At 44.3% G+C, this 15,915-nt stretch overlaps 1 protein-coding gene across 1 annotated transcript in view; it reads right to left on the reverse strand.

Moving 5' to 3' along the window:
- Positions 1–15,915, reverse strand: part of MDGA1 (MAM domain containing glycosylphosphatidylinositol anchor 1) — a 97,501-nt gene that overhangs the window by 51,954 nt on the left and 29,632 nt on the right. The window contains exon 8 of the mRNA XM_027887683.1: positions 1,374–1,643. Within this exon, the coding sequence (XP_027743484.1) occupies positions 1,374–1,643 (270 nt within the window). The remainder of the gene's footprint in view (positions 1–1,373; positions 1,644–15,915) is intronic.

Below are 15,915 nucleotides of genomic sequence, written 5' to 3' on the forward strand. Positions count from 1 at the left end.
AAAGAGAGCATGCCATTCTGCCCACTTACACAAGAAGGCTGTAGCTGATGGGAATTAAAACTCCGGCAATCCTGAGCCCAAGCGCAGCAGTCTAGTCACTGGGTTATTTTTCAGGTTGCTCTACAGGCTCTGAAAGCCTTAATTGATTTGTAACTGTCCAGGAAACAGAGATTTCTGGAGCTGAACAGCTACCATCAATGCCTTGGAAACAGAGAAAGGATGTGGAAAAATAAAAACCTGCTTTTTTCCTGATCAGTGCTCTCTAGGGATGAAACTTCCTTCTGCTGAGGGAATCTTATCTAAGGCACAGCATGGCACACTGCGTGGCAGTATGTATTTGTTCCTGCTCCAAGCAAGAAATTCGTGAGAGCATTCCCAAACTTGATAGGGACACAGTTTTCTGTGATGGTTCATAGAGGGATATGGTTTGTCAACACTTAGTGATGTGAGAGTTATGAGAAAACGGTAAAGAGGGCCAAAGCTCTCAAGAAAAATCCACTACCAGACAAATGCCAGGAAATCTCAAGGGGTGAGAGCAAGGTCCTGAAAAGGGACTCAAACAGTTTGGGTTCCCCCATTTCTGAGAGTATCTCAGATTTATAGCATGCCTGTGCTTTTCCAAACCTTACAAAAGATCTGCTTCAAAATCAGGCCTCTCTGGATGTTATTTATTCTCTTTGTTCAGCCCTGACTTGAAAAGTATTATAAACTGACCCCAGACTCAAACCCCAGTATTTAGGCTGAATTTATTGCTTATTAAGGCAACTTCATGGGAGAGCTTTCCTAGAAACTTGTGCCCAAGTCAATTCTGGGGTCATGGAAAAAGCAGATTTAATGATCATCTGGAGAGGCCAGGTCAGATGTGTGGTTTTAGATGCTATAACTCTGCCATCCCTCTTTGCAGTTGCAGGTGCTGGAGAGGAATCCTATTATGGTGCATGATGGATTCACAGAAAACTGAGTCGCAAATCCACTGAGTACTAGTGTCCTTAACCAGCTCATGTTTTTCCTAGAAAGCATCATGAGACACAGAGAGACAGGAGACGTAGGGAAGGTACAGAAATACATAATACAGTTTTTGTTTCTTGGTTTGATTGCTTTTAAAGGGGAAATTAGATGGTTTGGAGCCTGTTGGGGGTATGTAAACACTGCTAAAACGTACCAGTGGCTAGCACTAACTGCTCCAGATCCATCTGCCTGAATGATCGAGACATCTCCCTGTCGGCTTATGAAAAATCATTCCTCCTCAACAGAATGCTGTGTACAGAGGAGGCAGTAGAGGTTGGTTTTACTGGTACCAGTCTATGAGGAGCAAGCTTCCCACCTCCATGACCCATCCAACAGCTTGCTCTGATGTGGATTCTGTGACTTACCAGACACCTGGAAGAGGCAGGTGGAAACTCCCACGTCATTGGAAATACTGCACTCGTAGCTCCCACTGGTCTCCCGGCTGACACTGTCCACCTTCAGCTCTGAGTAGTCCTGCTGCTCTGCCAGGGGCTGCGCCAGGAGGGTCCCGTTGAAACGCCAGACAGAAGTGGCCACCTTCATGGGGCTGCCCTTCAGCATGGTGCAGCGCAGGGTGACACTGTGCCCCATGCCCTGGCGTACATCCTGGAAGGCCGGCTCCACCACAGGGGGGACTGGAGATCGAACAAAGCAACAGACAGGGATGAAGTCAGGGAACAACTGTCTCACTCAGCACGGTCACCCTGACTGCTTCTGATGAGACAGGCACCTATGATTTCCAAGGGGATATTTATTTTCTAGTGGGACCCAGGATATATCAAACCAAAAGCAATAGTCATCTGACATCTCCTTCTCATCGGACTGTGGCCACATCCCACCTCCTTTCCATTTATGAGGTAGGGGTGGCCTTTAGTAAGTATTCCTTCCACACTGAAATACTGCTTGGAGGAGCTACCAAGCCCCACTCTTTTGTGTCAAAAGTGCAACCCCAGCAGCTGAGTGTCACATCTTGGATTCAATCCTCAGATACTAATCAGAAAAACCACAGTCCTCTTTTGCAGAATGAAATGCACTCCATGACCAGACAGTTAAGCTCCCAATCAGTTAAATTCATGTTCTACTTGTCAGTGTCTGGCAGGGTTATCAAGGACCCTGTGCTTAGATGGAGGGATATGCACTGGCTGTCCCTACAGACCTGAAGGGGTGTTAGAGGGCTTCTCCCAAATACATCAACATAACACATCAGGGACCAGCTACAGGGACTCTGAGTCCTATTTTTATCTCTGGTAACAATGCCCTGATGCTGGGAGGTGAGTCACATCTATCCATGTCAGCTTCTCTGCCAGTAGTGCGAGAATGAGAACGGTGGTATGTGTTCACCTCCTTAGCAAAGGGAGACTACCACGCTTTGTTCTCCAGCACTTGTAAAAATTTACAGGAACCTCACAATTTGGGCATGATTGAAGCAGAACAAGGATTGGTCTGGATTGGTACTGTTTAGGTTACCCCTTATTTAATGCAGAGGACTTCAGTCTCCACAGCCATCTGATAGACACGTTTCATTTGCAATAAACTTTTAATTAAAGGACTACAGCATAGGGATAACCAGAAGCTCTCCATCTAAAATAAGAAAAGCTTCCTGAACACAAAACAGCTGTTAGCCTAAATGTAAAAAAGGGAGAACTGATTTATAGAAGCTTCCAGCACAATCATAACTCACCTTCTCCATGTTCAAAGCACCTGCTCTTCCAACAGATGACTGCTATGCACTACAGATGTGCAGAGCACCCGCCTCCTCTAAAGGTCCACAGAGCTGCCAAGCACAGCCAGGCCCAAACACCTGCAGCACCCAGCATCTGCAGTGCCCCAAACATCTCCAACAACTACTCAGCATCCCTGCTGCCCTGAACACAGCAATGCCAGGGGGGCTCCAGCTCACCGGTCTCTCATCTCCCGTAGCCTGACCCCCAGCAAGACTCACTGACAGCTCTGTAACACTAGTGACATCTCCATCTTTGGTGGTGCACACACTGTCCCACAGGCAGGCATGCACAGTGCCCCAGGGCACAAGTGCATCTGTGGATATGCAGCTTACAATCACCCGCTCCACCTGGCAGCCCTGGTTTGATGTGGCTGATTGTTTTCAAGATACCTGTTCTCAGCTCTCAGTTTCTGAGCCCCTTGCTGCACTTCAGTGGATTAAAAGCAGCCCTCGACTGAGCTGAGTGGCATGGTCAGCTCATTACAGATGGCTTTGCTAGCAATGTGTCTCTGCAAGTGCTCCAAGTGCTGACTTGCCTTTGGCTCACATGTCTCCCACCTCATGGTGAGAATAATGTGAGAAGTTGTTTGATTAGACCTAGTGCCATGAATGTGTCATCTCCATCCCTAGCTGCTATGCCATTTCTTCGGTCACATCTGCTCCTTAATTGAAGCTAGTGGGGTCTCACATTACAATCTAGGCCAGCTGGTGATATAGGGGAAAAAAAGAGGGGAAAGTGGGGAGAAGAGAAAAAAAGAAGGCTTAAAAAAAATGGCACAGCATTGAATACCAGAGGTACTCAAAGCAGTCTCTCTCCTGAGGAGGAGAGAGAGAGGTGGGAAAGCACCTTCCGTCACTGCACCTAGCTGTGCCTGTCTATGGGGCTGGGACAAAGGAAGAGAAAAGGTCTGAAACTGGACAAAGTGCTGACTGCAAGGAAAAGCGCTGCAGGGAAGGTACCCTCCTGGGCCTCACCGAGAGAGTGTCTGAGGCTGGTAAAGAGTCACAGAGGAACAGGGTTGAGATGCTCCAGATGCTTCCTTAGGTCACTGGAACAGCAGGGCAGCCGAGGATGCAGAAGATATTTAATCTTCTTCAGCTGGGAAATGGGATTTCCTTGATTTGCACTGGGACAGGCTCTGGGCCTCTGTTATCATTTTGCAAAGGGAATGTCTGAAAGTGCCTCTAAATTAAAAATTGATTACATTTTCTCCTCTTGTCTCTGGCACTAGGAAACACCCAATGAGCATTAACCCTGCAGGTAGTCCTGTAGCTCCTGGGTTTTCTGGAGAGAGAGCTAAGTAGATCATCCCAGTGATGCAAAGCATACAGAAGTATACCAAGAGTCAGCTATTCCCAAAGGTCCCCAATGGATATGAAAACAAAAAAAGGTCAATAGCAATTACAGAGCCAGACACCAGCTCCTGCCTCAATGCCTACTACGGAGTCCACACTGGTTCAAGAAGGTTACACACAAAAGGCAGACTCACCAGAAAGGCAGGTATTCAGTCTGTAAAACCTAGCATCTAACAACATAGCCTTTTCTGCTTCTGTTCTTTTTCCCTGGCTTAAAGGCAAATGAAAGCTTGTTTAAATGAACTGGTGCTTCTACTTGCTAGAACTGGGAACTGAACAGCTCCTGAGATGGGGACTGTCTCAGAGCAGAGACCTCTCACATGACACCTTTAGGGAGTTGCAGGAAAGGAAAACGATTTCCCAAGTGCCTCTTATACCCACAGGCAAGCAGCATCCCTGCTGGCTAGAAGGGAGCAGTATCTGGCTCTTCTGGCTTGCTAAGCTGCCATGATGCTCTTTGAGGACCTTGGGTATCACCCCAGTTTTTAGCCCAGTTACAAAGCTATGTCCTTGTCCGGATATTCTTGAAATGCCTTTCTGTATCCTGCCCTGAGCTCCAGTGCCGGTGTCTGAACTGCTCTTTTAAGCAGCCACCACATTGCAGGCAGCAGGTTGCTACACTTAAAGAAGGTAAAAAACCTTTGTGCATATACAGGGTTTCGAGATCTTCTGGTAAGAAACACAGCAAACAAATATAGATATTTACTGATCTCTCTCAACACACAGCTTAACTCTAGAAGAGCTCACTGGCAAGAGGAGTGATGAAAGGGGTGAAGAGGTAAAGTTGAAAGGAGGCTCTTCCAGCAACCTTGTTAAGATGCCGTTGCTGCAAAACACAAGGCAGGGCAGCCTGCCTCTGCAGCAGAATTAGCTAGTTAGGAGCAAATCAAATCAGCCAAACACAGGCAACCTACTCTCACGTGCCAAGCACCCTAAAGCAAAGCCAGGCTGCAGGCAGCTCCCTTGCTGTGAGCCAGAGCAGATGCTCTGCACTGAAGGGTTGCTAAGCTAACACAGTATTCACAATGATGAAGGGCAACAGTGAGGAAAGCACAACAGAGAAATGTCAAGCACCGAGGAGTGTTGCTTTGTGTCCCAATAACCTCTTAGTTTCTTGGCTTCACTGGAAATAACTAGAATCAAAATGCTCATCCTGCTAGGTGAGTGAGAAGTGCGCTGGCTGATGAGTGATGGTTAACTTGGATTAAGTCTGTTTTTATTTTAGCCTTGAGGAAGGGAGGAGTATTCTTCCTTACAAGAGCCAAAGAACTTGAAGGAGAGACCACACTTTCCTTGCGCTGTTACTGTGCTGTGCTGCTTGGGCAGAGCACAAGAAGGGGTACTCAGCTATCCCTGCAATGCTGTCTGATTGCTACAGATTCCCATCAAATTCAGATGCCTTCAGAAGTCAGAAATGTTTATTTCACTAGTGATGAAGTCAGAGCATCCCAGGATGGCAGAGATGCACTACAGGGAGTTTTTTACTTGTGGGGTAAATATAGAAAAAAAAAATCACTTAAATTAGAAAATGGGGATGTTGTCATGAGCCTGCTCATTCTGGTATAGATGAAAGGCAAAGAAAGGCTCCTACTGGAGTGGACTGATGTACAGAAATCAGTGACAAGTTTAAACATGAAACAGGATCTATAGAACAGGGGAGCATTGAGAGAACAGATCTCACATTAATTGCTCAGGCAATAACTGAGAAGGTTGAATATCCTAGACATCACAGGACACTACTATGCAAGACACATGCAAAGTCTGCTTTCCCACCATAGCTTGAGAACTGTTCAATTCCTAAATGCTGGCTCATTTTGGAAGGGTTGTCAGAGCTGAGGAGCTCACTCATAACCTGCTTTTTGACTCAAAGGCAGCCTTGTCTCCTGTGTAGCCACCCTGATCAGCAGCTGGCAATAGCCATCTCTGTAGGTGGTTAGCTGCCTGCATTGTACTGCTGGTCTGTGCAGTTGCCATGGGCTGCTGCACTCTTATTTTTCTACACGAGTTTACTTTCTGCAATGCTTCCTCTGCTGCAAAGAGCACTACAGTGCAGCAATGTCCAGGCGGAAAAAGAGAAGCACAAAACACAAAGACACCCTAATCGAGATCATACAAGCAGGCAGCATCAGACAGAAGCAGCGCAGACTCCTGTATCTTGACCCTCAGCATCTGGTGTCCTGAATCAGGATACCTTCCATAACAAGACCTGTATCCTAGTCCTTCTGTCCTTAGCCCAGGCTTCCTTCTCTGTGAGAAACATCCTCTACTCTACCCTCCAGAGTCAGCCTTTACATTTTTATTTAAATTTAGAAAGTGCAATATGTAATGCAAGCAATGAAAATAGCAAGCCTTGCTAGACTAGAAAGCAGCTTTATTTTTAGTAGCTTTCATTCCACCCTACTGACTGACCCCCTCAGAGCTTAAGTATGCATCATAGCACCGGTGAGACTCCTGCCTTTAACCTTCACCTTATCCCATGTGTGAGACCCAATGGACCACTCACTTGCTGGGTTAAGATTGCAAATGACACACAGATAACCTGGTATGAAAGACTGTACTTTGTGGTTAGTTACAATTACTAGCTGTGTCTTGTTATCCAAAGTAGTTCATGGCATCAGACAGTTATTTCTATCTCTAGGAAGCAAATCAGCACAGGCAGCTATTAGGGCCTTATGAGACCTGTACGACCCCATCCAGCATCCATTTCATTTCTTAAAGGTATCCTTCTATAGTCATACTGAATGCAGTCTTCCCTGATCTTCTCCAGACAACCAAAGCAATCCCAGCAAAGGTAACTTCCCTATCCAGTCTCTGGTCCCACAGTCTGGGGTAATTAAGATGTCACAGGCATCAAAGATACTGCACCCCTTTTCTCACAGCAGGTAGAGAACTCCAGGGTTTCAGCTCTCTATCAGAGCTCTCTACCCAAACAAGTGGAAAGTTCTTTTATTATCACAAGACTGGGAAATCACAGCTGAGCAATTCTGTTCCTTGCAACAGCACCCATACCCTTGGAACACACATTAGGCACCAGCAGTTTACCCTGTGGAGACAAATATCCAACCCATATTTACAAGCCCAGTCTCATGTGCTTGTTTCTGAGCGATATAATTGAGTAGTCAGAGGCAGGGAGATGGAGGAAGGCTTGTTCAACCTATTTCAAAAGCCAGAATCTCTTTCTTTCATCTTATATGCCTTTTGCCTTTGCACTTCAGTCTCCCCATGCGTAAAGAGATAAAACGTCTGCTTTCTGCATAGTGCTTGAAAGCCAAGTTGCAAGCATTGTTATTTCAAAGAAAACAAATTTGTTTGTGTACATTTTCTGCCAGACAAGTGGGTGCAGGGTTTAGAGAGGAAAGGCTCAGAGCAGAGAATGCTTAGTTCTGTGCTAGTTGACTGCTTTTAAAAGAAGAGCAAATGAAATGTATTCACTACCAGTTTTTCTGCTTTCCTTTCCCTGAACTTTCCAAGCCAATTAGCTCAACCAGTCTTCACCTTGTTTTAATAAAGAGGGATTTACTAAAGGATTTCCTCTTCTGCATGACAAGCTGTGCTGTATAATACATGAGACCCCTAGCTCATTTTACAGAGCGCTTTGAAGAAAGTCCATCCTGGGTGGGAATTTCCAGACCTTCAGCCTCACAGACATGCCTCCTCAAAAAAAGATCTGTCCCAGACATGCTGGAATGCCACTCAGACTTGCTGCCCAATTAATTCATGCTAACAGGACACTACAAAGGCAAGTATTCTCCTACAGTGTAAAGCCACCTCATTCCCATGCCTCACTTATCCTCAAGCACCTGGTTTCAAAACACTACACTCCTCTAATTGAAAAAGATAAGTGGGAAAAGATGGTGTATGTACAGAAAACACAGATTTGAATGTGAAAAGCATGCTGATAATCCTCCCCCCACCCACATACCACCCAATTAACAAAGTTGTGCACAAGAGAAATAAAGAGAGTGAGAGAGTGGGCATTTCAGTGCTAATACCATAAATTACTGCCAGACCAATGGCATAACCCAAACTTGGATGATTATTTTTTTTTTTTTTGCCGCAGACAAACATGAAAATATTTTCTCTAACTCACAACCAATTTTGCTAATTATAACATGGTGAAGCAGGATGTTGGCCAGGGTGGATCTGCCCACCCTTCATTCTCCTACTCACCCACATAGCCACAGGAGGGAAGCCCTCCCATGTGTAGGATTGTCAGATCACCAGCTCTCTGCTCAAGTTCTGCCCATCTTCTACAAGATGACAAAGTATCAGCTCACACCCATGCATCTGTTATTAGATACCTCTGTTTAACAAATTGGTCTGGCAGTGACACGCCGCTCCCAAAAGTATATAAATAGTTTAGATGCAAACATTCACTAAGAGTCAGCCAATGACATTCTCTCCCCAAAAGCATCCCATATGCATTAACTTTTGGCAGAGAACCAGTTATCTTACTACTCAATAATTCATAGGTGAGCTACTCAGCTGGGTAGTTCTGGGAATAAAACAAATCATTGCCAGTGCAAACTAAGGAAAAGAAAATAAAAATAAGATCAACCCACAAGAAAGAACAAAATAAGATTTTTCTTACAAAACAGAGAATCCACATCTTTCCCCTTACTTCAGAGTTTATCACTAGTTTTCCTTACCATATAACCCAACTCCATTGCTTCAGCTTAAGCCTACTTCAAGTCCTCCCCACAGGTGTTTTTATGTCCTAGTAATCAACTCTGGCCTATCCCCAGTAGCTTCCAACCTGAAGAAATGCTAGAAGGAGAAAATTCTTAGTCCTTTTCTCCTCCTCCCAAAGTCCTTGACAAGAGGATATTGACATTTTATATGTGTGAGTGTGTACGTATATGTCTCTTTAAACTTCTTCTTTCTTTCCTTCCTCTCTTCTTCAGGTGGCAGAAGCATTGCTTTAGTCAGTTCCTGTTTAGACTTTGTTTTCCCTGAGCAGAAACACTGTCCTTGGCTTTTAAATGCCAGAGAAATCACATGCAAAAAGTTTAGGAAAGGGAAACCTTAGAAGAGAAACTTAAACCTACATCCCTGACTCTCCTCATGTGTCTGGCACAAACAGCAGGGCACAGGGGCCCAATAATGGGGCAAAGATCAACAAGTACCATTTACAACCTTGCAAGCAGAAACACCACCAGAGCAGAACACATTCCCTGTGTTCCATCCACTGCGTAAAGAAGTCAAAATAGAGGGAAAACAGTCAGTCTGTGATGTTCATCATCCTAGGATGGCCCTACACATTCCTGAGAAAGATTTGGGACAACTGGGAAAAGGACTGATCACCTCCCCTCCCAGGTTTAGCAGTAAACCTGGTCCTAGCTGTAGCAGGACTTTAAAGACCAAATTTATCCCATCTAACTTCATGTTCTTCATCGAGGCCACCTCAACTTAAGAATGCCACCTCCCTCCAAGGCTACTGACTGTGAGGCACATCTCCAGAGGATGATTCAGATGGTAGGAATCCCTTGGTGTCCTGCCTCTGTCCTGGGCCTGCACAAGGAGCCTAAGGTGATCCCAGCCCTCACATGTCTTTTAGGTGGGATGAATGCAGAGCAAAGTAAATACACACAAGTGGCCAGTGCCAGTGCCACCCTCCTATATGAACCTCTCCATGAACTCTCAGTGCCTTGTTTAATGAGTTGATCGGTAGGCTGAGTCATAACACGCAACTGAAGCTTGGGCAGCATATCCTGCTCTTGGACAAGAGACACCTCCTGTGCTCAAACTGCCGTGTGCCACAAACAGCTAACCTGGGAAGGAAAACAGACACTGGACTGCCCATTCCCCATAGCAAATATAGTGATTATAGTGAATTAGTGCCACCACTAGGGCTCACGTCCAGAGTATGCAGCTGCCACCTACAAGGAATTGTTCAAGTTTCCTCTTGTCATCTACAGGGGATCTCACCTGCAACCAGAGGAGCTACTGGACAGAGGTGACTGCCGACTTCAAGCAACAATCCAATAGAAACAGGTTCCCATTCCATCACCAGCTGCCTTAGCAATTCAGTTGCCTCCATATATTTACACCCTTTTAATAAAAGAACTGAAATTTAAAAGCCGGGAGGTTGCACGAGAAAGTACCTCTGAGAACTGCAGTCCTATCAAAATGGAAAAGACTCCCTGCTTTAGAAATTCAGTGATTGTCAGGGTTGTAGGAGGTCAGAGGTTTCTGCTCACAGCTGGGACACAGCATTACCTCACCTTCTGTTTTCAGTTTGAAAGCTAAATTGGGGCCATAAGACAATCCCTTCACAGCTGCTTTCCAAACAGACAGGCAAAGGAAGAGGCAGCACGGCCAAAACCAGAAATACTGCTTTAAAAGTCAGACTTGCTTTAATGATGGAGTGGTAGGATCAAAGTTGGAAAGGGGGGTGATCCAAGCCCAGAAAGAGCCTGGTAGGGGAAGGAGGGCCATCCAAGGCAATAAAGATAATCAAATACTAACCAGGTTTCCTTAATAGGTTTACTTGGAAATCTTCGTCTGTGCTAGTAACCAAAAAGGATGCACAGGGCAAAGCTATACCAGGAAAAGTTATTGCAATGGTTCACCACTTATTTACAGAGTGAAAAGAGGACAAGCTTCCCCCTACAAAACAGGCTTTGCCTCAGCCTCTCCTTCAGGCCTATAGGGAATTCGGACCAAGGAGAAAGAACTCTGCATAGAGCAACACGCAGTTCTCCATCACTTCTCTATCAGCTGCCTTGGAGTTCTGCTGCCAGTAGTTTAATATCCTGCTCCACTAACTGCCATCATTACCCCATTTTTCCATCCTTCACTCATGATTGGTCTTGATTCATCTGTGGAAGATGACGACAATGAAAACGTAACTGTTCAAAAAGAGTCTGAAAGGATGCTCAAACTAAAAGATTTATGGCAAACGTTCAGTCTCATAGATGAAACAGCTGAGGTCAACAGATATCAAAGCAATTTTTCCCATAAGAATTAATGTAACAAGGGGGGTGGTGCATACAGGAACTCAAGAAATGCATGCAATTTGAAAACACAGGCTCAGTATCTATGGCACAGAGAAAGGAGAGGAAGGAACATTTTTTACTGTTAGCATTTTTACTGTCACTCTCTGGATGGTTACTGCTTCATCATTGTCATCATCATCTTCAGATGAATCAAGGTAGATCAAATCAATCAAGGGCAAAGGATAGAAAAATGAGGATAGATTCAGGAGGTCATCAGATGAAATGGCTGAGGTCTGTCAGAATAGTGACTGGCTCCAGAAAATAGTGACTGGCTCACCTTTTCTGCCATCTGTAGGTCCCGTCTTTCCCCTCCATCCTTCACACCATTACCTGCATGCATTTAAAATGTGTGAATTCCATAAGGGCCTTTGCTCAACTCCTCCTCTATTAATTTATTATGAAAAAAATACTTTATCTGTCATATCAGTAACTGTCATAGTTCTTCATGAATGCATCTTCAGTGCTGGTTACAGAGAATCATCTCCCTATACCTTATTCCCAAAACAGCTAATTGCCTATGGAGACAGCAGAGAATTTGGCAGTCCCCTTTCTTCAGGTATGGATGACATCACCTGTCTCAGAGAATGACATGAACTCAAGCGTAGAGGACTTGCTTCTGCATTGAAAACCTCTCTTCTCTCTGCACTGGCACTGTGTTCCCCAATAAGCAGCAGCACACCAGCCTTGCTGCTGAAGCAGATGCAGCCCTGCAGCTCCTGTCTTTCCCTGTGTTAGGGAGAGCAGTGTCACTTCTGACAGCTGCAGGTGCTGTGGGCTCCCAGAAATCACTCTCCAGGACTAGGGGTCTCCTCTGCAGCAGAGGGCACAGGATGGAGGCCAATGACAGAACTGGCAACAATTCAATGACCACAGCCTGCTCCCTCGACCTCCCCATCTGGCTATCCACTCTGTCCCATCTCCTCTGGACTTGGACCAGCAGAGGGAAATTTATTAACAGTCCCACTCACTGGATAAATATGATCTGACATTCGATTTTCTGTGACTGACCTCAAACTGGGTCAGTGCAGCAGGAACCATTTGGAGGAGCACTATCCCTGTAATGTGGGCAATTGCCTATCTCACACAGACACTTTTTCATGTTGACCGAGGAGAGCTTAGGCTGCAGAAAAGCTGATATGCAGAACAAGTGGGAGTACATACTCCAGTTCTTCTCCTGATTCCTGGATTTTGGTCCAACAGATAAATGTCTGAAGTTGGTTCCATAAGTTTCCATTATTCTCATTCCCAGCTCTCCTGGGACACCTTTACAGAAGGTAAAGTCATTGCCTTCCTCATTCTGACCCACTGCATCTAGATCTGAAAGTGGATCCTGGCCTGAGTCCATCTGTCAGCCTGAAGGTTTGCAGCAGCACATACTACAACATAGGATCCTTCTCCTTCCACTCTCTCCATGATAGATAATAACACCTCCCAGAATCAGATACTCCAGGTGAGAAGGGCATTTTCAACAAGTTTCAGCAATGTTTGCTGAGCCATCCCACTGTGGTGGGCAGGAAGAAGATATAATTCTGTGTACAGTTCTGGAAAGAAGCTGCATGGACTCCAATCTGGTACTATCTGTGGCTAAATCTGTGATAAAAGGCAGCAGTAATGGAAAGACAGGCTATGTCTGTTTGTAAGACTTTCACTAGATCTGTGTACCCTGATCTGAATTCATCAGTGCAAAAATGGCAGAATAACAGACTAACAACAGATCATAACAATGTTATAGAAGTAGGAAAAGATGTGGGTCCATCCAGGTCTTTGAGGGGAAATTTGTGATAGCATCCTGCAAACACCGAAGGAGATAAAATTATTCTGTACCCTCCACACATGTATTATCTATGGCAGTACAAACATCAATCAATTGGGTCAACGTAACCAAATGAGGCCTCAGAACATACAGCAATAAACCTTTTTATTCTTCACTGATTCCATAAAAAACCTCATGGAAGATGAATGTGGGATGCAACATTCCAAGTTAAAAATGAATGATGATTAATATAGTTTTTTGGTTCCTTGGCAGGCAAACTGGGTAGTGTTTGAGAAAGCAACAAGAAAAGTAACTATTTTGTCATAACATCCTCAGGCTTTGGAAAGATCCTGGCTTGCTTCCACACAACAGACTCATTGAAGATGTAATACTATTCAAATGCAGCCCACATTAAGCAGATTAAAAACACATTAACTGAAAGGGTTCAAAAAGAAATTTTAAATGGCTGCACACACCACTGGGATCTCTCTAGTGAGAGGAAAGACCTATTCTAGGAAGACGCCTCTAGTAAGAACCCATACAAACCTCTTAAACTGATGCTATTTCACATTTCCATCAAGGTCAAAAATCCAGCCAGCAGATTGGCATGGCTAAAGCACATCAATTATAAAGTCCCTGTTCAGGATGAGTAGCCAACATCACACATTTTTCACATTTCAGACACGTTTAGTGTCTGAATGACCTTCCATCCATTTGCAGATGGGGTGATTGGGTGCAGACTTTGGTACAACTGTGGCACGTCGCTTGTGCTCTGCTTCCTTCCCTCCCACAGAAAGGCATAACTGACAATCACCATCCTCAAGTGCCCATGTCAGGATAATATACCAACATCTGTAGAAGACACAAAATATGTAGCTGTAAATAAAATACTAAAGAGTCGCCTGAGACAGGACACCTCGGCTTGCTTCATGGAATGAGATGTGGGAATTCTATTCAATTTATCTTGGATAACCACAGAATCATAGAAAAGTCTGGGTTGGTAGGGACCTTTAAAGGTCATATTGCAAAGGTTCTGGAAAGAAAACTGTCAAGGAAAGAATGCGTCACTCTTGCAAGGAAAGAGACAATGACCCCAAGAGGAACCTCAGTTAATGTAATCCAGTAAATATCAGCTTTCAGTTTAATTCTGCAGTCCAAAGATGTCCAAATCCTTGGATGACTAAGCCAAAGCCTGCTAAACGTATTGTGAGATGTGCATCACATCTGCATTGGTGAGATAATTTTTGAAAATTTGTTTAATACGTGTGAACATCCTTCCAGAACGATGTTGAAAAAAAAACGAGAAGAGGGCTATAAAAACGAATCAAGGGCTGGAAAACATGCCTTGTGATGAATGGCTAAAGAGACTCTTTCCAGATTGCATACTTGACAGGCTAAGAGATTACTTGTTCTGGTGTCTGAGACTATACAAGGAAGAGACTGCTAATAACAAATAGCTCGTTATGTGAGAAGACAAAGGCATAAATAGAGCTTGTAGTTGGAAACTGAAATGAGACAGGCCTAGATTAAGTGACGACAACTGAACCATGAGAGTAAAAAAGACACTGGAACAACTTACTGAGCAACACACTAAATTCTCTGTCACTTTAGTGTGTGAGGAGATGTTGCACTGAAAATGTACAAATAACCCAAGTTTAGATGTACGAAGGTAAACTCACCTCACTAGTGATGACTGTTGGCATATAACTAAGTCTCCTGTCTAGACAAACAGCACAAAAAGGGATTCAAAGAGCTTTTGCTTTCTCATAATGATTAGGAAGATGGAATCACAGCATTTTGAATAAACAGACTGGAGCACATTAGCTTCTCTCTCTCTCTCTTTTTTTTTTTTTTTTTTTTTTTAGAAAAACAACCAAACAACCAAACAACCAAAACCCCACAACTCTTTCTTCCTCTCTTTAAAATCTGTAGGTAGTTTCATTTGTATCTTTTCATTTATACATGTGAGTTGGTTCCTAGAAAGTGAATCAGTATGACAACTTGCCCACTTCCATACATTAACTTTTGCAAGGTCTCATCACAAGCAGCCAAAGGGTAAGAGAAATATTTCCAAATCACAAAACATTTTGAGTTGCTCCATTTTCCTCTGACCTAGCCAACTGCCACCATCTTCTCATCCCTTTAGATCCATTATACTCTTTCCATGAAAACACCTTAGATGGAGGGCTGCTCCTTTTCCCTCAAGCCTCAGTTCTCCATTTTACAGCATACCAGAATGTTGGCTAAAGGACCTGTATTATGCATAAGCTATGAACTGCTCAGAAAATCCCAGCAGACCTAGCACTATTAAACTCATCTATATTGCATTAAGTTATTAGCTACTGCTTGTGATTAGGACAGTAGAGTATCTCTTTGCAATCAGCACTTTGTAAGGAAAATCCCTGTTCAGTGCAAATGCTACTATCATTCATTGTTCTCTTGACCTCAATCACAGTCACTGTTGGAAACCTCTGTTAGTTTTGGCACTCCAACCAATTTCTCCTATGAAATGCTTGGCCGAATTGAGCCCAGAGTTGTATTATATTTGCAACAGATGAAATTTGCAGCACTTATTTCATCAGCTATGAGAGGAGGTCACAACAAATCAAGAGTCTACAAACAATCGGCTGGGATGGCCTTCAGTTGCCATTGTTTCTTTACCAGCGAGGATTTGACCCAGATGCTTCTTTGTCACAGAAATTGAGTAATTTTCAGTCTTTCCTACATCCCATTCATCCCTTGCAGCTTGGCAAATCAGGACAGAGGAGCACAATGCCTACAGCTCCACAGATACTGGAGCTGGAAAAGGCATGCCAAGGGAATGATGGCATTACACAAACATTTTTCCTTCCACATCTTTCTGATCTGGGCCACCCATAGAAATTGAGACCTCAGCCTCAATCCCAAGCTGCCATTTTGGTCAAGCAGTAGGATTAGGGTTCAGAGAATCATGGAGGCTCCAGTTCCACAGATACTGGGGCTGGAAAAGCTATGCCAAGTAGAGCACAGCACTGCACCAACATGGATCTCTCCACATCTTTCTTATCTGGGCCACCCATAGTACTGGGGACCTCAGC

Source organism: Empidonax traillii, unplaced genomic scaffold (genome assembly GCF_003031625.1).
Source record: "Empidonax traillii isolate 1590-97213 ecotype Southwest subspecies unplaced genomic scaffold, ASM303162v1 scaffold218:size1087226, whole genome shotgun sequence".
Classification (NCBI taxonomy): domain Eukaryota; kingdom Metazoa; phylum Chordata; class Aves; order Passeriformes; family Tyrannidae; genus Empidonax; species Empidonax traillii.